This window comes from Parus major, chromosome 4 (assembly GCF_001522545.3).
Source record: "Parus major isolate Abel chromosome 4, Parus_major1.1, whole genome shotgun sequence".
Lineage (NCBI taxonomy): Eukaryota > Metazoa > Chordata > Aves > Passeriformes > Paridae > Parus > Parus major.
In genome coordinates, this window is record NC_031771.1 from 32,128,848 (window position 1) to 32,151,196 (window position 22,349).

Below are 22,349 nucleotides of genomic sequence, written 5' to 3' on the forward strand. Positions count from 1 at the left end.
TGACAAAGAAGGCCATTTCACAATCAGAAAGTGGGGTTAGAACCATGAACGACTATTTGAACCATTAGAGCCATGACTAACAGAGCAAGTCTCAACAATTTTGTGTGTGGCTCTGGGGAAGATTTCTACTTGTCCTTTGTCACTAGCCTTTTCTTACATAATTTGTCCTGCTCTCCTTTCCTCCTCTGCTACTGAACTTAGCTCAAGTGTTATCCTCCTTACTTCACTTGTCCTGAGCATCACTGATATTTTATTTTAAACAGCAAAAGAAAGGTCAGTGCACACTATTAATCAGTTTGCAAATACAATTTCCAGTCTTACTAGACTTCAGATGCAATGTGTGGGTGTATGTGCAGTCACAGCATTGCAACATTTCATTCAGAAAACTTACAAGAATGTGTCAAAGATTTCCTCATGTCTTTACAGTTTTGAATCATGAAACATTTTATATGGCATTTATCAAAACCATGTAATGGTCTTAGGAATTTTAGTTCTGCTTTAAAAACTAACTTGGTCATTCAAGAGTCTAATATTAAAAAAAATAATAATAATAAAAAAAATTGGTAGGACTTCACCTCCCTAAATACTTTATCCATTCTGAAAATCAGTTTACATTTTAGAAAAAGTGAGGGGATTGTATGAATTTTTTACCCCATCCCACCTTCATGGCTTTGGTACTTCCGACAAGGAACTCCAAATTAGTTTCCTGAATGCCACTTTTACCAAGTAGCCCAACACCTGAATTGGCAGGATTCAATGGCCTTTTTAAATAAAATGCTCCTGACATCAGATGTCTATGTTGTTTATGATAATATGATAATCATAAAAGGCTAAAATGTGATTTCCTTATTTTTGACACCAGACAGCGAAGAGTGATTTGCCAGTATAGAAACTATTTCCACTGATGTCTTTCCTATCCACTGTTTTATCAACTTTACAAAACCTTCCTGTCTTAAAGGGAAATATCTTTACCCTGATTAGGGTAGATTTTGAGGAGATTTATGGAAAATCTTTCGAAAACTCTTTAATTAGGAGCCAGCTCCAGACTTTTGAAATATATCCTTTTTATCCCTTACCTTTGGCTTTAGGGAAATAGCTGAATTAGCACAGGTAACATGACTGGAGAGAGTGCCATGTAATGAAGGGCTCTTTAATCCAACAGATTATTCTGGTGGGTCTTCCATCATTTCAAGTCTTAAAACCAAGATAGGATATCCTTCTCAGAGGTAATGAAAATGCATGACCTTCATTAAAAAGCTGAGGATGATTTCCTTGAGCTTTGAAACTCACGAGCCCCTGGAAATCTTGTTCACAGTAAACACCACTTGCCAGCACGACTGATATCCACAGAGTTTCAACCATCTGTGCATGTTGCTTTTTAAAAGTTCTCTCATCACATCTATTTTGTGGGAACTAATCTAACATCTATGGCTTATCACATATACTAGGTTAATAAGCAAGAATAGCTAAATAAAAAGAAATAAAAAGATACATGAGAAAATGAGAAACATTATGCTAATTAGAAGGCAGAAAGAAATAAAATATTTATTCATTTGGCATAACTGCTGTTACTTGAAGATATAAGCATTATTATATTCCAGATAGTTACCCTTCTGAGTTACATCTCTCTAAAGTTACTGCTGGTCTCCTAATGTGATCCTGGCTGCTTTAAATGGAAAAATGTTCAGGTCAGACTTGCCACCAGCCAGATATTAGTTATTGATGGGATTATGTATCATGTGACCTACAACAAATGCAGATAATAAGGTAATAGCATATCTGTAAAGGATAAAAAGAGACATGGTGGCAACTGTAAGAAAATAATTGGCTTCAATTACTGAAAAATTATGTCACCTGGAGACCCTGTGGACTGGAAACATCCTTAAAAAGAGCTGAATAAAGAAATCCAGAAAAAAAAAAAAAAAAGCAGATCCAAAAATGAAGGTTAATACAGTATCTGTAAAAATCAAGGCTGTTCTCTATTAGTTTGAGTTTTTGATAAAGTATCTTCTTTCTTAGGCATTACTAAAAAAAACTTTTAGCTGTTTGCTTTCATGTGAAGTTGCCTAAAATGTTTATAATTTATCTGTCTAGGCTTGTACTAAGACAGTAACTCTTTCCAGTCTTCCTTACAGATGCAGAAACTAGCTTATTTTCTTATTAAGTAATATCTTGGAACTGGGTTGAAAATAAGATTTAATATAATCCACCAAAAAAACTCTCCATCCCTCCACTTTATTAGTGGTTTTTGTGGAAATGTGGACACCCAGAGAATATATTGAATTATACATTTCATATAAGACAATAAAATAATTTTATATTGTCAGAAGAACTTTTTCTACCTCTGTTAATGCTTGATTTATTGGGTGAAACCACAAGAAAGTATCTTAAGTTCATTATTAGCCAAATGTAGAAAAAGGTCATAGTTCTGTGTACATCAAGGAACAGAAATACTTTCATGTTAATTTTTTTCCAGACCACATCACAGCATATCCACTTATTATTTCAATCCAGATCTGATATAATTTGAAAATAAAAAGAAAATAAAACTCTGAAGGTATTCTCCACAATCTGTACAGCTATAGGGAATCTTCTAGCTGTAGCCAGATTTGTTAACATCTCAATATTAATTCTCAGAAAGAATCAGCAAGACCCCTATTCTTATCCCCTTGTGACTTCTGTGCTTTTCAGGGTTGCACAGTAGCTTCCATAATCATTAGGAGAAAAGTGAGGTACCCCATGGTATTCCTGGGAACAGTATTAGAAGAATGAAAGTGCATGTTTCTTTGCATTTTTATTCAGTGATTACAGTTCAAACACTGCAACTGTTCTATTCCCATATAAGACTGTTTAGAGTGGGCTGCTCAAAACCTGTTATTAAACAGTAAAGAAAAAAAGACAGAGTAGGATGTGCACAGCACATCTCAATTGACTTCTTTTACATATTTGCCTCAGTGGGTCACAGTCCAGATTGCAAAGGCAGGACCAAAAGAACTGCAGGTCTGTAAGTCAAAGGATTTTAAACTACAAGTATATTTCTAAAAATGCAAATAGAATTTGTAAGTGTCCAGAGTTAGCCCAGAATTTCTAGGTGGTTTTCATCTGCCAAAAGCATGAAAATGCAGTTGAACCAGAGTGCAGGTACAAGAGAATGGGCAGCTGAATGCTCACTCACAAGTAAGACCCAGGCTGCGGGGAGCTGCCCCTGCAGCAGCCTCCTCCTCAACTGCCCCCACCAGGGCAGCACTGGGGGCTGTGCTTGCCACACCGAGCTCTGTCCATCCCTTCCTCTGTGTGCTCTTTTTTCCAGTGGCAGATTGTGACACTTGCATCAGATGGCTTAAACCCAGCTATGAATGAGAGAGGTTATTTGCTTGTGGATGGATGAAATTAAAAGGAAAACCCAAAACTCATTTGCTGTGTCATTTCTTCCTATGTGAACATGTTTCCCACCCTTTCCTTTTGTCTCAAGTGGCTTCCTCCATAAACACTTAATAACAGTGAAAGCTCTCTCCCAGGAGACCGGAAAAATGTGCATTAAGAGGTTCAGGGAAACAGCATGTGCATATAGGATTTCACTGCCATTGTTCAATTTGCATTATTCAGGATATTAACTTAATTATAGATGCTTCACAACAATTGGGAGAAAAAAACTCCTCTCTAAATTAAATTAGCTGATAGCAAAACCAGGTAATGTAGCACAAATGGAATAGCATTTTGCTTACATTCAACCAAATTAATATTTAGATCTCTGAAATTTAAGGTGTTTTATTCAACACATCACCAATTTAAGGCTTACTTAATAATGGTATTTTGATTATGTTTATCTATTTCAGGTTTGGATGAATGACAATATGACAATAGCATGACAATGACAATAGCATTTACCTGAGAACAAAAATCAGTCTTAAATGATATTTACATTTATTCCTCTGTAAAAATATTATTTTAATTAAACAGACACATCAATTTGTTGTTGTATAAAATAATTTCCACAATTGATCCCAAGATAAAAATTTCCTGATAGCAACATCAGTTTCCATAATTTCTAAACATGCTTATGAGAGTGAGTTGAGATGTGAATACTTCCTGTTGAGCAGCACTGCACAGGAGGCACTGCCTGTTTGGATCCCCCATGAGCACTATCGAGTCATTTAAATGGGGCAAGTTTGTCTTCAAAGACAGTGTTGGCACCCTGAGAGCAGATTTGGGACCAGAGGCTCTCCCTGTGTTTTGTCACTCCATGGGTCCTGTGTGTCCAAGCCCAGCCTGACTCTGTGGGGGAGCCAGCCCCATCTACTTTGTCATCTTGCCCATCTATGTCAGTCCCTGTCCAGTGGATTTACCTAAAAGCTGCAGAAAACTGGAAACTGAGCAAAGGATTGAGCTTAGATGTGCTGCTCAAGGTGGCGTGGATGTGTGACTAAATTAAAAGGCTTGAGACAGATATGAAAAGTGATGCTGGAGGCACTGGAATGATCCTGCCACTGGGAGGGATGCTGAGAAAGGCATACATCTGTGCTAGTTTGTTGTGACACATGGGATTTTTAACTAGGGGGAAAACAGGGAATTAAAATTATTGTATTAAAATAATGCCTGTTGTGAAACTTCCAATGAAGCAAGGTTGTGCCTGGCCCTTATTTGCTTGGGTTGCCTGGGCAGCCGAATGGGTAACTAGATCCTTGAACAATGTTTTACTTGGAAATTCTGAACAGCTGCACATAAAGAAACACACACCTGATACTGGTGGAAGACCACTGTGCTTTCATCCAAATGGTAAATAAAACTGAAGTCACTAATCCAAATGGGAAACCTTGGAGAATCAGTTCAGTTGAACTTTCTGAAGGTTTTTAACTTGTTTCTGAGTATCAAATGTTTGAGACGACAATAACCAAGGGACAAGAGACTGAAATATTTCTTTACTTTTTCATTTTGTTTGCATCTGGAAGTACCAGGGTAGTGTCCATTCCACCATGTGCCCTTTCAGTTACTTACACTTTCCATTCCTAACCACGTCTGATTGAATAACCAAGAGTAGTTCCTTTCCCACATCCACATGCCTTGGCAAACCAGAGATTTTCTAACACAGATGTGGAGTAATTATTCACAGACTGAAGTAGAAACCAGCAATTGGAATACCTTTCATGAATTAGAGAATGAGCTGCAATGCCCTTGCAAATTGCAAGAGAACTCAGTTTATTTGTAATCACAGACTCATTTTTTCTTGATCATTTTCAATCTTTTTAGCATACGTACATCAGCTTTATCTGACAAAACTTCAGTAAAATTAAATACTGATCCTCAAATTGCTAAAACCAGATGCCTCACGTGGAAGTGACATAAGACAATTCCAGCATAAGATTTTGGAGGAATGTATTCGTTGAGATTAACAGTGAGAAGTAATAGTGGCTAAGATCACCTCAAGTGCAACTTTCTAAGTAAATGATTTCTATTTTCCAACTCAAATGGAAAACAAAAGTCAGAATAAAAATCAATTAAAATCTAAAAAAAATACAGATTTTACAGGAAATAGAACATTTTTGTTTTAAGTATTTTAAATGTTTCTGAATTGGATAAATTCAGTAATGCAATGTCCTGTCAAAAAAGATTTGGTAAATTGTTTTTCACTTTGATTTTCTATCTGTTTTTTAGCGGAAAAGATCTAAGGAAACATCCACTGTATTTTGCTTCCTTATTAAGTGTTCTGATGAAATCCAAATGTTAGTAAATATTTTCTGGAGATGATTTTTATTACTTCGAGAGCTCTATTTAACTTTTTCACAAAGATTCTTTTATAAGGTCAGCCAGTCTCTTGAAGGCCTGCAATGACAAATATGGTTTACATTTATATTTCAGCATTACATGAATAGGGAACACATCAAACCTGTAAAGCTACTAAAACTTCCCTAACCATAGAGAATCAATATTTTATAATACAAAGTTCTGTTGATATTCTCCATTTTCCTTTTATAAAATCATGTATGGGCTTTGACTGCACAAAGCTTCCAATTCTCTGATAGAAAATAAAAGGCAGAGATTTCTGAAACAGAAAAATGCATATATTGATGTTCAAAGGTTATTTGGAATTCTGATGTAACTTCTAACAAACTAGTTGTCCCTGAAAGAGTACCTTTTATAACTTAATATAACAGCCCAGAGACTCCAAAAGCGAAAAAAGGAAGAACAGTTAAGTGGGGAAGCATATAAAAATACAGCCTGACTGTCAAGAGTATGGTTATGATCACTTTCACAGAAAAAAAGGAAAAATAGAAGAATGAAAAAGGCAATAGAAGCACTTAATCTATTACAAATCTTCAGACCTGCATGAAAGTACAATTACAAATAATGAACTGTTTCAAGCACCCCAATCAAATAAATCTGGACAAATAAATGTCTCCTATCTTTTCTCCCACTGATTTTATAGATAGAGCCAAATAACACCAAAAATGCTCCTAAAACACACAAAAGATTTGTTTCCAAGTAATACAATAAAGCATGTATGTAAATTGTATGAAAGAAAAACAGTATTCTTTCTTACAAAGAATTGCCAACACGCTTGGCAAAAGAACACTGATAATTCAATCTCAAAAGCTTGGGAATGCAAAGTCTAAAAGACACATGATGCCTGCTAATACTTCAGCAAATAGCAGGCCTTACTGCTTGCTCTGGCTTCAGTAAAGCATTTATAGATAATGTTTGGGAGGCTGAAGTGTGAGACACTGCATGTATGAGATACAACAAAAAATTCTAAGTGGTTCTAAAAATTTGGTACCTTGCAGGTCATTTGGATGAGTCTCTTGCTTAAGGAACAGCTAACGCTGCTGTGAAAGTACTGCTTAATCAATTACAGACTAAAACGCCTAACAGTCAAGAAAAAAATAAGGAGAAAGATGTAAAAATAAAGGAGCATTACTGTGTGAGAAGTTCTTGATAAGAAAATAAAAAAAAAAAAATTCTCACCAGATCCATTTGGGCAGGAGAAGGCAGAGAGAAGGAGGCTCTGACATAAGAACTAGGCTCTGAACTATCAATATTGAATGCTCCTCCAGGAACCAGTAATACCTACAAAAAAAACCCACAGTTACTACCACTTCTACATTTTTAAAACACTATGTTAAATTAAATTTGAGAAAGTTCAGTGCTTACACACTTGTACCAAACATGGTGCAATATATTCTGTTTTTCAAAATGAGGACTTTTCATAATAAAACCAAAGAGTCTTAGGTTTTGGTTAACAGGTCTTGTTTATATCATCACAATACTTAGAAGCACGTGGGGTGTAGCTTACTCACTACACTGTGCTGGGTCTTATAAATTGGAGAAATAAAACCAAACTTAATTTCTCTCATTAAAAAAAATTTGGTCAGTAACCATCATACAAATAGATATAAATATTAATATCATATATATGTAATATACAATGACATATTGTACCATATGTTATATTGGTTTCAATTTAAGTCAACTGATAAAATATCAACATCTGAATAGAGTCATGAAAATATTTTGTTAGTCAGTAACTATGCCACAGTGCCTGACTTGCAGATTTAATGATGGTGCACAGCAAGTTCCCCTGCCTTTTTATGTGTGCATATGTGGATAGATACAGATATTTTATCCCTCTCTTTTTTCATTTTAAAATCATAAGTCATTAAGTCACATGTCATACTTCTTTCTTTAAAGCCTTTTCCATTATCAGCTGCTGTGTATCAGAAATACCCTTAATTTTGATCCATAAGAACATGCCAGCAGCAGGAGGGTACCATTCTGCCAAATCTGGAGAGAGAGAGAGAGAAAATGGAATCAAGGAAGAAACTTAAGCCCTACTTTTAATGGATACATCATAGATTCAGTGATGTTTTGGATTTGCTGATACAAACATTATTATCACTATTGCTATAGTGTAAGGTCACTATTTCAGAGACTTTTTAAATAAGAGATTTTAAACATTAAAAGTATAAAAACATAATGAAGTTAAATGCAGGCTATTAAAATTTATTTAAATAGTAATGTGGTGAGCTTTCTTCATTACCATCTATCTCCCTGTCTTACCAGAAAGCATAAAAACGCAGCAATAAAGAATTTATCCTAAGCTTAATATTTAATGCAATTGATTTGCTTATAGTGCTTATCTGTCACTTCAGTCAAGAGACAAACTTAAGTCATTTTTCTTGAGGACAATGATGACAAATAGCTAGCAAAAAAATTTAAGTTATTATCTGTGTTGCACTCTGACCTTTTAACCACTTGTCAGCAGCAGTGAGCATTGCATCCCGCTGGATCCTGTAGAAGTCCACTACTCTGAAAGCAAATTATCAACTGAGAGTCATGAACTCATATAATTTCAGAGTCTATTTGTTTCTGAAGGCTGAAATAAAGCTTTTCTTCATGAACAACTCAATTGCACATTAAATATAAATATAGGCATATCCTAGGTGGGCACAACACATACTGTGTGTATAAAACTTTGTATATGTATCCAAAAAAGCCTTTACTGCTTCATTGCATCTCCAAAAAGGCACTGATCAACCAGACAGAGGAAGCCCCTGTGTGGCTGTTTCTTCAGCTTTACACATATCATAGAAACCTTTTATATATTACAACCATTCTGTCTATTATAGCAGTAGATACAAGTCCTGTTAACAGTGTTTACTTCAGCACACACACTGAAGAAAATTAGGGACTTAAACATATGCAAAAGCACAGTGCATTTGGGTTGAATTTGTGTAACAGGTACATATGGAAATATTATTTGACAAGACAAAAAGCAAATAATATGATAAAACTGTCATAACTATTTGACACCTTCCCTTTTTCTAAGCTTTTAAACCTATCTCCTTCATACTTAAAGTAAAGCTTTCAAATAATTTAATCTCTTACTGGGAAAAATTATTCTAACTCAAGTTTCACCATGGACAAGTCATGTGCGGTGGCTTTTGTTGACAGAAAATGACACAGCTGTGCAATGGAAGACACAGGAGAAATGCCTGATACTGAGCTCATAATTCAAATGCAAATGTGTTCCCATGCCTTGAGAAAACATCCTTAGTAATTTGCATAATTTACATAATTTTACATTTGTATTTTTAAAAATACTCCCTGAACTAATAGCTTTGATTTCTGGATATATTTTATTACATCTGATACACAAACACCAATACCTCCAGAGACTTAAACAGCTTTTGGGCTCAGATATATCTGTTGCTACATTCTATAAAAGAGTAAATCTCCTTTGTGCAGTTTTTACCAAAATTGCAAATTCTGTTACAAAGTTTTTACCTGTTACCATGTTAATTGCATGTTGAAATCAAAACAATTAGCAAGACAAAACTTCCCCAAAAATGTAGCTACTCCAAAAAACAGTCAATCTTCTCCAAAGCCTGATCTAACAACTCACCCTTGAACAAATGAAATCAGCTGGAAGAGATTGCAGCCAGCTGTGGTGCCTCATCAGTAAGCTTATAAAGCAGTGCAGCTACCCCATTGCAGCCCTATTTTCATTAGTTAAAGTACAAGAATGGCCTTTGGGCTTGAGCAAGGCTGCCTTTTGACCAACAAGAAAGAGGTAAGGGAAGAGATACATTTGGGATTTATGTTTTGGTAACTACTCAAAGTTGAGATAAAGTGTGGTCCCAGTTCCTCCATGAGACTTATTTTTATGCTCCTAAATCTTAAAACAAAGTAATGCTAAGGCTTTTGTGTCTGGTTTGTTGGGTTTTTTTTTTTTTCAAATTTTGTGGTTTGCAGTATGAACATCAAGGGGACAGAAGTGGCTGTTACAGTGAGATCTAAGAACTTTTTGCTCATGTTGTTGTTACAGTCCTTTGCAGAGTATAGCACACTCCTACTGAAGTGAGAAACTTGGGACTCTAATGATATCCAAGTAGAGCATATAAAATGAGGCACTGACAGTCAAGGGGAACTATGCTCCTCCTGCATAATAAATGAAACTAAATGTGTGTCAGTCATTATGTGAGAAATGCCTTATGAGTTAGATGGTAGCCCAGTGCTCTCTATGAGTGAGAGGCAATGTCCTGGCAATGTTTAGTGTTTATAGATAAACCTCACTTTTTTTCCACCAGTATCCACAATCAGGAGATGAAGGATGGCAAAAGTGTGAATTCCTACTAATTTAGTGAGGCAAGAACTCCCTTTATAAAGGCTATGCTGCTCAGAGAGCTCAGCTTTTGCTATAGACCCTAACACTTTAGCAGGGATCAAAACTTTATTCACTGGTTTGAAGCTTCCAGGATCCTCTCAAGTTCCTTTCAGGTGGGAGCTGCATGGTGTCTGTGGCAGTGGGCTAGTGAATTGTCTGTCTGGAGAGGTAGATGACACGCCCTGACCTGCCTGTATGGAACTTCACACTGTCTCTTCAGGGCTCTTGTGTGAACCCAACAGTCTTGGTGACCTGCCTTACCTACTTGATCTAATACTGGTGCACCTTCTCTGACTTGTTTACTACAAAGACAGTTTAATGTAGATAACAAGAAGCAGAATATAGCAGAAGATGATAGGGTTCAGCATATGACATAACCCTACCTGTCTATATGCTCCAAGAAACCCTTCTGTCCCCACTGCTGAAGCAGCTGTGATATCATAATCTAAAGAAATAAAACACATCATCAATACCATGTTTTAAACAGGACTGTTCCACAATCATCAAAAGATCCATAGCCAGATGCATTATTCAACATTCCCCAGACATGAAATTGCATGCGGTGCCTCTTGGAGCTCTTTATAAACAGAGGTGCCAAGGTCATTATAGTCCATGTTACTGGTGTCTCCAAGGATCATAGCAGTATTTGGAAGCTGGGGCAGGGGGAGGGAAAAATGGATGAAGAGCTAAATATGGTAACTGGGGAGAAAGAGGAAGGCAATGTATATTGCTTTACCTTCCTGTCCACATCGGCCTCTCCGCTTTAATAGTATCTCTGTGACGAACTAACGGAGCTGGAAGATGGAAGCCGTATTTAGATGTGTTCAGTGTCTCCTTTCCTTATTACTAACCATAAAGGGGCTGTAGCTGTCAGCTTGCTTTGAAATGTCTTTGTGGGCTGCCAGTATTGTTTTAATTGAAAAGTAGAATAAAAAATAATAAATGAATGTTTCTTCCATGCTGTGCTTTACATTGAGGTTTTTCAAATGAACCTACCAGGAAGAGATAAAGTATTTCAAATCTTGACTCCTGAAATCTGAAGGTTAAGGGGTATCAGCTGTACTATCCATGCACTGAGACAACCCTCTAACTCTAGTGCTGAGTTCTGTGGTGGTCTCTTTTCCTTTGGCAGAGTTGACAATGAATGTGCATAAGCAAAACTACAAAAGTGCAGAGCAACTGTGAAAGTACAAAGAAATTTGCTTGTGGCTTCTTAAAACTTGGTTGTCTTCTCTAAATAGAATTAATTTGGTAGCTTGGTACTTGCCTGTGTGAAAGTGCTGGTGTGCATTGTTGACACCTGAATGTGTAGAACAACTCTGTCGATGAGAGGCTTGGGACCCGTCAGAAAGCCTATTCTTAAACTGGAAACCAAACAAAAAAGAGTTACTACAGAAATGCAGTGTGCTTATATTTTGTCTGAGTTATAAGTGGGAAAACATGCAACTATTTTATTGCTAGTGTAAGGATCTCTTATGTATTCAAATTTATCTTTATCTATATCTTAATACTTCCCTTTGGTTATACAATTTAGAAGCTGAGCATCAAAGTCACGAAATAAAAACATTTAAGAGGTTTTAATGCTGCTTAGTTATGAGGCTTCAGGACAAAATCTGTGTTTGGACACTGTCCTCTGCAGCCATAAAGATTACTTGAATCAAAGGGAAGGACAGACAGGTTTTCCCACAATGAAAGTTTGTGAATGATCAGGCTTTATGACAAACAGGTAAGTGGCATATGGCTTTACTCTTTTACTCCCTTTCATTTCTGCAGAAGGAATGGAATTTAAATTGATAAACTAGATGGCTACTTATGCTTCAATTCTTATTACCTATCTTTACAGATTGGCTGAAGCTTCTACTTTAGGAAAAATGGAACCAGTAAACTCATATGTGTCTTTGGAAAAGATAATATTGTATCATGCCATTTTGCAGTGTCACTTCTGAAAATGCAATCACGCTTAGTGTTATGTTGTTTCCTCACTTTCTCTAGAATGGGTTATAATCCATTGGCTGCCAATGCAGAATTCACATTAATTTTTTATATCTATTAGGTTAACAGACAAAAGCAAGCTAGGAATCAAATACATTGACTTGTGTGAAATGGAAAACAGCCAAATTATTTTTTCTGGCAGGTGGAAACAACCTGAAAGAACAGGAAGGCTAGACATCAGTACAACTCTATGTACAGTTTGTGAAGAATCATTCTTTCTTTTCTGTATTACAAATTCAAGGAGCTTGCAGGAATAGTAAGAGATAGATAAAAAGGTTAATGGAAGAATGAAAAGAGAGAAGCTCCTAAGAGTTTCAGGAACAGAGCTGGAATCTAGCACCTGTATTTCTACCTAGATGGTGCCTGTAAGAATGGGCTGCCTGGGGGGAAAAGCTTAACTATATGCATCAGAAGAGAAACAGAACCTGGAGTAAAATGACTGCCAAGAGATGACATGAAAAGCGAGTAGATTGCGAAGAGCTGTTGATTCAGAAGTTCATTCCAGAAATGAATAGTTAGTTAACTATAGTTAAGATAGTTATCTACTTTGGAAGTGGATAGTTAATAAATGAGAAAACATTATGCCAAGTCTCATTACTTCATATGAAATCTTGTGAATAGGCAATGCTGTGTGGTCTGCAGCTGGCCTTACCCAGATGAGAGAATTTTAGAGAAAGAGTCAGTCCTGATAACTCGGCCATCCACATCCATTGAGAGGAAAGTTGGAGCCCACGGCTTGGAATAAAAAATAGAAAATAAAATTCAAGGTGCTAGTAAGGATTATAATGGAATTATTTTCTTTACTATGAAGACACAATTTCTCAAATGTGTATTCCAAGGAAAACGTTGCAGTAACTTGCTGACAAGTGATTGTTCAGGCCAGCTTTCTGAGACACGACTATAATATTCTGTGAATATTTTCAGGAAAACAGCTTTGTTATTTTTTGATGATTGCTTGGCCCACTGTTCAGCAAACAAGTGTCCAGTTTAAGTATTAAACTTAAGTATCATGCCATAAGGAGAGAGAAATAATGGTTTTTCTGCCAAGATTTCTTGTGGAGGAAAGACGGACTGCAGCTTCTATAATGGAGCCTTGTAGCATTTTGCTTTTCTATATTAAAAAATGAAATCAGAAGATATGACCAAACTGTGAAGATCTGAGTTCAGCATACTTTTTCCTTATCAAGAATTTTGTTTTTACACCTATATTTCCTACATTTTCCTACAAAGCTTCACAACATTATGCAAGGAGTGAATGAAGCAGTTTTATTGCCTCCTTCCATAAAAACATATTTCAAAAGAGAAAGTGCTGACCTTTATCTTCTACCAATGTTTTTCTGCTTTGTGAGACCTGTTTTGATTCCTGAAGTTAGCTAGTTTAAAGATTGAGTAACTGTAGATTCAGGTATGAAATCTGTGGAAAATTTACATAAAGAAAGGAAGCTGCTTATCCAGTACCACTATCTGTGGTATCAGGGAGAACTCCCAGATTCTCCAAAAGGCAAAGGGATAAAAATGGGGTATAGTTGATGCAGAGTAGGCAGTCTTCTGCTGAATGAAAGAAGAGACAAGGAGAAAGAAACATTAAGAGGCAAATTTCAAGTGTTGCTTCAGTGATATCTTTTGCTCTGAATGCAAAGTCTTTTTTCTGTAATTTCTGTAACAGTAATTTTCTGACTCCTGAAAAATTCTATTCTGTGTGAGGCTTGAGAAATTTGAACCGCTAATTAACAGGGTATAAAATACCACAAAGGGTAAATGACTGAAAGGCCTACCTGGGGTACTAGGAGATGAAGAGGCATGCAGGAAGGCCCAGTGCTCAAACCTTAGTTCTCTCCTGAAACCTTAGTTTTTTTCCAGAAAATAAGGTGTTACTAAGGACTATGAAAGTTAAATTACCTTTTCAAATTGAAGAAAGTAGTAGGGATCATCTTCTATTATGAGAAAATCATATTTTCTTGCAAGCTAAGTAAATTAATAAAAAGTAACAAAAGAAACAAAAGTTAAAAAGACTGAAAATTCAGTCAGGTTTTGTGTTTTTTTTTCAACCAGCATCATATTATGATTAGTCATTCATTATATAGAAGCCCCCATGGTGACAAGCCCTCAAGTGCCCAATTTAGAAATCATCAAAAAATTCTAAGAGTAATCATGGTACCTGTAGTACAACCTGTATGCAGCTGAAGCTCTGTTCCATATGGCATTCAAACTGTGCAATGTGCAGTAAGTCCACTTAGAAGCCCATGGCAAAGGTACCAGCTGCCACTGGGCTACCATTGCAAAACAGTTTACCTAAGGCATAGTGTACCTCTGAAGAGCTGTTGTGAAAGAGATTCTGCTAGAAACAAGTTCTAGGAGGAATGTCTACTGGACCAATAATGGGCACAAATACCATACATAGGATACCTTCAACTGTAAGAAGACTGATATTTATCTATTTCCACCTATGAGACTCACAAGACCACAGCTCCATACCTGGTAAATCTCCTTTTTGCGCTCTGGAGTCAGTGAGTTGCCAGTTGGGTTGCATCCATTTGGAATAGTGTACAGGAATTTGGGGACATGATTGTTACAATTTTTTACATCCTCTGGGCTCCAAGCAGACAGAATTTCTTTTAAAGCTTTTGGAATAATGCCATGTTGGTCACTAGGAATATTAATTATATTACAACCCAAGGGTCTCAGCTGTTGATAGAAGGAACAAAACTGTCATAACTGTGCAATTCAAAGGCCTTCCTTTGTCATTGGCACCTTAAAATATCATCAATAAAAAGTATTTCTTTTTGATTTTATAGATATCTCAAGCTCCATTTGCTCTTGAGTCAAAAGTTTGCCGAAATTTGCTCTAAGACTTACCAAACTTAGCACGTTACTCTTTATTTGTCCTACTAAGCCAACTCAGAAGAAATGGTCAATTCCTACTTTCAATTGCTGCTCTTCTCTAGGAAATCAGAGTTGATTTTTCAAGTGCAAAGGGAGTTTGTAAATCTCAACTTTTCTCTTAGGACTTCCCATGCTCTCACCACAGGCAGTTAAGGTCACTGCACCTTTTTTTCCTACTGACAATTTACATTCTACTTTGGTGGAAACGTCAGAGCTTTAAGCTACTCTTCACTGACAAAGGGCAAAGAATCTGTTCTCAATAGATATATTCAGCAATACAAAGGAGAAAGAAATGATGTTACTGCAGTGACATGTTGACAACAGTGTGAAAAAATATAGGTAAAATACCAATGAAAAAGCTTGCTGTCTCTCCTCTGTGGAATTTCAATTTGTGCCATGTAGTGCTCTGCATTTTTAAGTAAAACTGCGAGCTGATGCATTGTCAAAATACATTTGCAAAAAAGTACAGCTGTTTAGACTATATTTTCAAATTTAGGACAGCAAGCAATAACAATGTATTTTAATGGAAGGAGAATTTGTGGTAAATATACGCTAACCCTTCTCACAGCTCTTATGTATTTTGAGCTGACTTAATTTTATACTCTGAATTTAATTTTATACTTCTGAAACTGCTTTTCAGAAGTAAACTTTGCTGCTTTTGTATAGTTCTCACTAATTCCTATCTTCATACTCATATAGGCCCTTCTTCAATATTATACTGTTTATAGCTATTGTATACTCTGATCGTGAAATACTTCAGGTAAACGTGATGACATGTTAACATACCCACTTGTAATAAATTTAATTCAACCAAACTAGATCCTGATTGCTTTGTTTCCAGTCCCATATGTAATCTTAGCCCTTGAATGAACTAGTGGTTGGAAGAGGAACTTTAAATAGCTTTGATACAACTTTTAGTAGAAAATCTTCTATGAGTTAATATTTATGAACTTAACTGGTCGGATGCTAAAATCTTGAGTTTAGATATGCTTTTATGGCAAATACACACAGTGTTTATAAGACTGCAGACCAGGCACTAAACTGCTGTTTAGCTCAAATCTAACATTGACAATGTTTTGGAGCTAAGGAATACTTACAGCTGCTAGTGTCCCAGAGTATGTGGGTGCATCCAAAAGGATGTTGTCTCCAGGATTAATGAGCATTTCAAACACCTGCGAAAGAAAAGATTCTGTTTTAAAGATTGTTCAATTTTTGTACATGCACTTCATACTTTTGACTTAGTGAGATTAAAAATCTTGATTAGATACTAGTAATTCCCTAACCATGTGATTATCCTGTCCATAAGAAAGGCAACAAATGGATGAAAAATCTGCTTTAGAGCCAAATTAAGATAGGTTACCAACTTGACATGGGGTAAGACAGTGCTCTGAAGCCTTCTTTCTACTGTATAAGTTAAAGAATCAACTAAGCAGCTGTGAGAGTGGACTGGAAAGGGTAATTATTTCAGGAAGTAAAAAAAAAAAACAAAAAACAGGAAGTAAAAAGAAAAGAAGAAACATATTTAGAATAGTTATGGTAAAGCATCTATGCACTTATTATTGCACTACTTGAATAACATGAAAAGTTTACCTTGTAGCATATTTTCTACACAGGTTCTTCGGTTACCTGAACTTACATGCAGTCCTGACAGTCTAGAATGCCACTCTGATTTTATTTCCCTTGTACATGAATCTAGAGTAACTAATATCTATGGAGAAAGAGTACATGAAACTGTACCCTGCATATAGTTACAGAGGGCAGTTAATGCTGAATATAGCTGAACTGATGGAAGAATAAATATCTCTCTGAATGAAATGCTTCTAACATATGAATCTTTTGGTCTTACTTTACACAAGCCTTCCTGGCTCCCTGTTGTGACACACACTTCCATCTGTCCTTCCTCAGGACTGTAGTTGGCTGTGGGGGGATCATGCAAGTTCTGCTGGAAATCTTTTAGCCAAGACAGCAGCTCTGGAATCCTGAAATGTGAATAAGAAGGCATATCTAAGACCTTATACAGGCCAAAGCTAGCCTGTTCCTCTAAATCTCTGCCAAATCTAGCATGCAGTCCTGAGTTTGATTTCAGCTGTCACACAGATACACTTAAATGCAATTGCTATGACTGCTTTATCAAAATAAGACAGTGTGATGGGCATCTGTGGTCCATACACCAACTTATCATATTGAAATCTGGGCAGAAATTATTTGCCAAGGATGAAACAAGGTAGAGGCTGAACAATACCCACTCCTAGAAATGGTTGTTCTGTACTTGAATGTGGCAGTGTGACAAAGCTCCTAATGCTTGCTGTTTGTAACCTGCTGCAGATAACATGGATTTCTTAAACATGTTTTCCAAAAAATGTCTTAAGATCTTGTAGGATGTTCACAAATGGCTAGGTTCATTTAAATATTAAGAAAACGCTTAAATGACGTCACATGTGTCTCTGTAGGTACCCAAGTATTTTTGCAAATCTGTCCTCACCTGACTCAGTGCTGTCTGCTGAGGAGTTTACATAAGCACTAAAGTAATGTAATGATATGCAATTTTTGTACCAAAAATGACAATTCTATAAATGCCTCCACTCTACCAGAAGTTCTACATACTAACTTTAGTATATAGTGCCGAATGAAAATAAATACTTCAAACCATAGAAACTGTGTGTTGTAATGCATGTAATGATATTTTTTAAATATCTGATTTGGGAGTCTGGATTTCAAAAACTAACAGCTAGGAAATGCTCTAGCTTGAGAATTACTAGGATTAGGGTTTTATTAAGTACTTTTTTTCTTTTTACGTAACTCATTGCAAAATTTTCCACTTGGACTCAAATGTAAATAGTGAGAGAAATTGAAAAGAACCATGGGTTTTGAGAAGAAGCTATTTTTTGAAAAAAGAGCTTTATGAACATTTAAAAACACAGGTGACTTAATGCAATAATAAAGGATATTATGATCCTTAGCTTCTGGAATTTTGCAAGCAGCTGTGACAGATACCCTGCTGAGGCTGAGTACTGGAGGGCCCTCTTCATCAGATCTTCCCCAATTTCAATAGGAGTTCCATGTCCAATGTCAACAGTTGCCCTCTTAAATGGAAAAACGTTAGGATTTGGTGCCCCTCCAGCCAGAGAGATGAGAGATGGAGGCGATTTCTGCATCAATTCAGCTAGAGTAAAAGGAAAACACCTTGGTTACAATTTGATTATTACAATGGTGACCATATCCTTTAATCAATATTTAATAATGGCCCAGAGAACTTGTTCTATTTTTCATTTTACGTGTTTAACTATCATGAATTCAAAAGGAAAACTCTTCTTAAACTCACCTTTCTGCTTGGATTAAATAGGTGTTTGGTGGGCCCAGGGGGGGAAATACTGTTAGGACAGACTAAAACAAAAAAATATTTTAAGCTAAAAAAGCTATTTGTAATTTATTTTGAAACAATCTGGACAGTTCTACTATTATAAAAACAGTCGTGACTGGTGTCTTTTGAGCTTCAAGAATTTAAAATCTCAATGATCTTCTGTTTATACTGACTTGAAATTAACGGCTTTGTTTTTTTGCTCTGTTTTTCATTCAGTCTCACTTCAGCTGATCTGGCATCTATACTGACAGATGATTATAGCTTTTCTATAAGGGAATGGAAATGTTTCTGGCAGCCCAGTTTTAGTGGCAGAGGCACTGTATAAGTAATTTGCTATGAAGAAATCTTCCTGCTTTTGAGTCAGTTTCACAATCATTCAGATCCAATCTATGCAGTGCAGACCAGACCTTAATCCAGCAAGGGCACTTGATTGTGTTAAATGTAAGAACTCACAATATGGCACTCATGCAGGCTTGACAGTTTTACATCAGATATGAGAGGACAGATGACACCAGATCTGGCTTAAAAGTGGCCTGTTATCAAGTTTATTTTCCAGTACTTATTAGCAGACTTGAACATGGGGAGTTAATTCTTATCAGTTATTTCACCAATTTGTGTTATACCTGTGACTTTTGGCCTGGTAAAGAGATATTTACTTTGTCATCAAAACTTCAGACTCCATGTGTTTTTCTACAGGAACTGTGCTACTTAATACTTTTGTTATGATGCGTAGTAACATATGAATTGAAAAAGAGGCTGCCTAGAGTGAATTACTTGACTTAGCTGTACCTGTATGAGGCATTTTAAGCAGAACAGCAACTGCCAGCCCTTACCAAGAGGGGAGATTGACCCCTGAAGGCTTAACTAGTGATGTATGTCTCATGCTTGGATTCTGTCAGGTCTATGTGGGTTTCAACTGAGTAAACAAGCAGGTAGTTAAGCTCTTCCATCTGACACATGGAAGACAATGTAATATGGAAGCCTAAAGATAGATTAATATTGAAAAGGAAAGTGTAGTAATACTGATGGGGTGGGGGTGGTGAGGCATTTATGGACATGAACAGGATACGAGAAAACGAGGTGGAAAGAATCATGCTGGGACTGAATTTCAAGTCATTAGCAGTTGCCTGTTCCTAGACACACAACATAAACTCAGTTGCAAACTGTGCCAAAAGCCTGCGTTCAGAGACAGTAGCAGACTTTTCAGATACTTGTTAAAGTGGTAATACTAATTTGTCTGTCCGGATGGGTTTCTGAAATGGTTCGAGGCTATTCACTTTTCTTTACAGCTCCTTGGCATCTCTGCTTGACAAAAGTCAAGTTATCTGGCCTTGCTTTGTCAGCTTACAGCATGGTTTTCTTTCAAACCTTTTCAAGTCTTAAGCCATGATATCCCAGCACAGACCAGAACACAGAAGGATACTTTCAGAGAAACTCTGAAGAAGGGTCATGTACTCACTCAGCAGTCTTATTGGAGATGCTTTTCTTGCTGCACTCACAGTGGTGATGAACCTAGAGTAATTCATATCTATGGAGAAAGAGTAAATAGCTGGACACAAAGCTAGAAAAGGGAATAAGAACTGCAGTGTGCTTTTAGTATGTGCATCTCCTACAAGTAATGCTTTTGATCTGGGTGATTTTGTGGTATGCCAGTGAGCAGGAAAAAGCCCTTTTCCCCTCCCTGTACTATCAGCTCTGGAGTTTTAAAGGCAAATTACAAATCTGATGATTTGATGGATCTTAAACAACCATCAGCTCTTTTTTATTTAATGAGAATCCAGCTTTATTTAGCTGTATTAAGCACTGCATTTGAAGTGCTTTTAGTATTGCAAGCCATCATTATAAGTCACAACACTTGTCAAGTTAGAGGCTTTGTATTTTTTTGTATTTGTTTTGTTTTGTTTTTTTGGAAAGGATAATTAAGAACATCTTTCAAATGCATTTGATGAGTGTTTTCCTCCTTTTCCCTGGTGCACATAGAGATTCAGGGGATAGTGAACTACAGTCTGGCAGGAAGCCCGAAGGCCTGGTAAGGCCAAAAGAAGGCATATCCTTCGAAGGGAAAGAAAGCACAGAAATGAAGGGCAAAGAGCAACCACAGCAACACGCATGTGCCAGCAGTGACTAGAAACGATCTACCGAGCCAGGCCGCTTGGAGAAAAACATCTCGTGCCTTCTAAAAATACCTCCCTTAACTTCGCTCCCCCTGCAGCCCGGCACAGGCGCGCTGCTGGCTGTACACAAGGGCGGGCTGGGGCTGTGTTTTAAGGGGTAGCTGAGCACCGCTTCACAGCCCTCCCCCTGTCTCTTATACACATCTAGATGTGGGGCCGGCCTCGCTGTGGGCCTGTGCCGGGCCTGGCTGGGCGGAGAGCGGACACGGGGCCCTGGCTGGCGCTGCCGCCTGCGCGCTGAGGGCAGCTCGGCAGCGAGGGGCGGCGCGGACCCGAGAGCGATCCTGTGCGGGTCCGTGCGAAAGCCCGAAAACGAGCGGCTTCCTCAGCGGTTCCGTGTGTGCACTGCCAGCGAAGCGAGGGCTGGAGGCCGATTGTGCGGGGAGAGGCGGGGGATGGACAGCCCCGGGTGCAGCCAGGGCCCGCCAGACAGCGGTGGGGCGAAGCAGGGGAAACGGAGGAGAATCACAGAATGATTTGGTTTGGAAGGGACCTTCGAGATGCTCTAGTTCCAACTCTCCTCCCACGGGAGTGCCCCCCTGCAGGGGCACCTTCCCCTAGACCACGTTGCTCAGAGTTCCGTCCAGCTTGGCATTGAACACTTTCGGGGGTGAGGCATCCACAACTTGTTTTGGAAACCTGTGGCAGTGTCTCATCACCCTCATCCCAGTTAAGAATTTCTCCCTATTATCCAATCTAAACCTGCTCTTTCTCAATTTTAAGATATTCCCACTTGGCACTTGTAAAAAGTCCCTCTCCAGCACTCTTTGTAGCCCCCTTTGGGTAGTGGAAGGTGCTCTAAGGTCTCCCTGGAGTCTTCAGGTGAACAACCCCAATTCTTTCAGAATTTCTCATGGAAATGGTGCTCCAGCCTTCATGGCCCTCCTCTGCACTTGCTCCAACAGGTCAGTATCTTTCCTGTGCTGGGAACACTCTGGATGGGAGGCCTCTTAAGAGCAGAGTAGAGGGGCAGAATCACCTCCCTTGTAAAGATAGTGGTCACATATCTTAATCAACTTTATGATGTTTCCACTGAAGATTTTGCTCATTAAAGGACTCAAAGTTTAAGTGTGACATCAACAAGTACCTTTTTTCCCCATGTATGATGAGTAGGATCAGTGGAAGGAAAAGCAGGATGGTGGTGTGACATGTCCCTCCTTGCTGGGTGGGTGTCACATGCTGTGGCTTGTGCAACACATGTAACTGCTGGTGTAGCTCTGCTGCTTGGAAAGGTGCAGAGACACAGTGTCATTTTCTAGCCATGGCTTTGGACTTCACTCTGGGGTTGCCATGGCCCTTGCTCCTGGGCGTAAAATGCTAGAAAGGGGTCTAGGTGCAAAGTAGTCTGAAAAAAAAACCAATGCAAGACCATGCAAAATCAATTGTGTTTTGCAGCATACAGGTCTTTGTAGTTAACTTGGAGGCAGGAGGATTGGATGGGATGAGCACTGAAGCATTTCTAGGTTTATTTCAGAAAATCACAGGGTTTTATGGTGCCCAGCGCTCAAAGCATGTTTTAATTGGAACCTTCTGAAGGTTTGCTGAAGGCAAAGTTGAAGTATGAGAGCAAGACGTCTCTACAAAAAAGATGAGGTACCCTAACAAGTTACCTTCTTCTTCTCCTCCCTTCTTTAATTCGGGTGACTTTATGCAGTATTTGGATTTACTGAGAGGCTTCCTAATTAGATGGAGTAGGTTGAAATAGAGATGGAGTTCCTATCAAGTTCAGTTTGCAGTCAGGAAGAATTGTTTCCTTGGTTGGTGTGTGAATGCTCTTAGA

At 37.8% G+C, this 22,349-nt stretch overlaps 1 protein-coding gene across 2 annotated transcripts; it reads right to left on the minus strand.

Annotated features, from left to right (window-relative positions):
• Positions 1-3,752: 3,752 nt before the first annotated feature.
• Positions 3,753-20,525, minus strand: AADAT (aminoadipate aminotransferase). 2 transcript variants are annotated; one of them, XM_019006446.2, is made up of 14 exons: positions 19,855-19,869; positions 18,357-18,418; positions 18,029-18,197; positions 16,881-17,013; positions 16,132-16,206; positions 14,627-14,836; positions 14,051-14,116; positions 12,804-12,886; positions 11,427-11,523; positions 10,543-10,604; positions 8,237-8,301; positions 7,670-7,776; positions 6,961-7,062; positions 3,753-5,820 (listed from the first exon to the last, which is right to left on the minus strand). In XM_019006446.2, the coding sequence occupies exons 3-14, from the start codon at positions 18,187-18,189 to the stop codon at positions 5,779-5,781; spliced, it is 1,203 nt and encodes a 400-aa protein (XP_018861991.1). In that variant the 5' UTR covers positions 18,190-18,197; positions 18,357-18,418; positions 19,855-19,869; the 3' UTR covers positions 3,753-5,778. The 2 variants fall into 2 exon arrangements, with proteins under 2 accessions (XP_018861991.1, XP_015480982.1); XM_015625496.3 differs by lacking the exon at positions 18,357-18,418 and having other exon boundaries at positions 19,855-20,525.
• Positions 20,526-22,349: the final 1,824 nt, after the last annotated feature.

Coding starts and splice junctions, on each gene's coding strand:
- AADAT (XM_015625496.3), bottom strand. CDS start 19,921: ATGAATTACTCTAGGTTCATCACCACTGTGAGTGCAGCAAGAAAAGCA. Junction 11,524..12,803: donor TCTAAAATTCTCTCATCTGG/GTAAGGCCAGCT, acceptor TTTGGTTTCCAG/TTTAAGAATAGGCTTTCTGA. Junction 7,777..8,236: donor TGCTGACAAGTGGTTAAAAG/GTCAGAGTGCAA, acceptor CTCTCTCTCCAG/ATTTGGCAGAATGGTACCCT.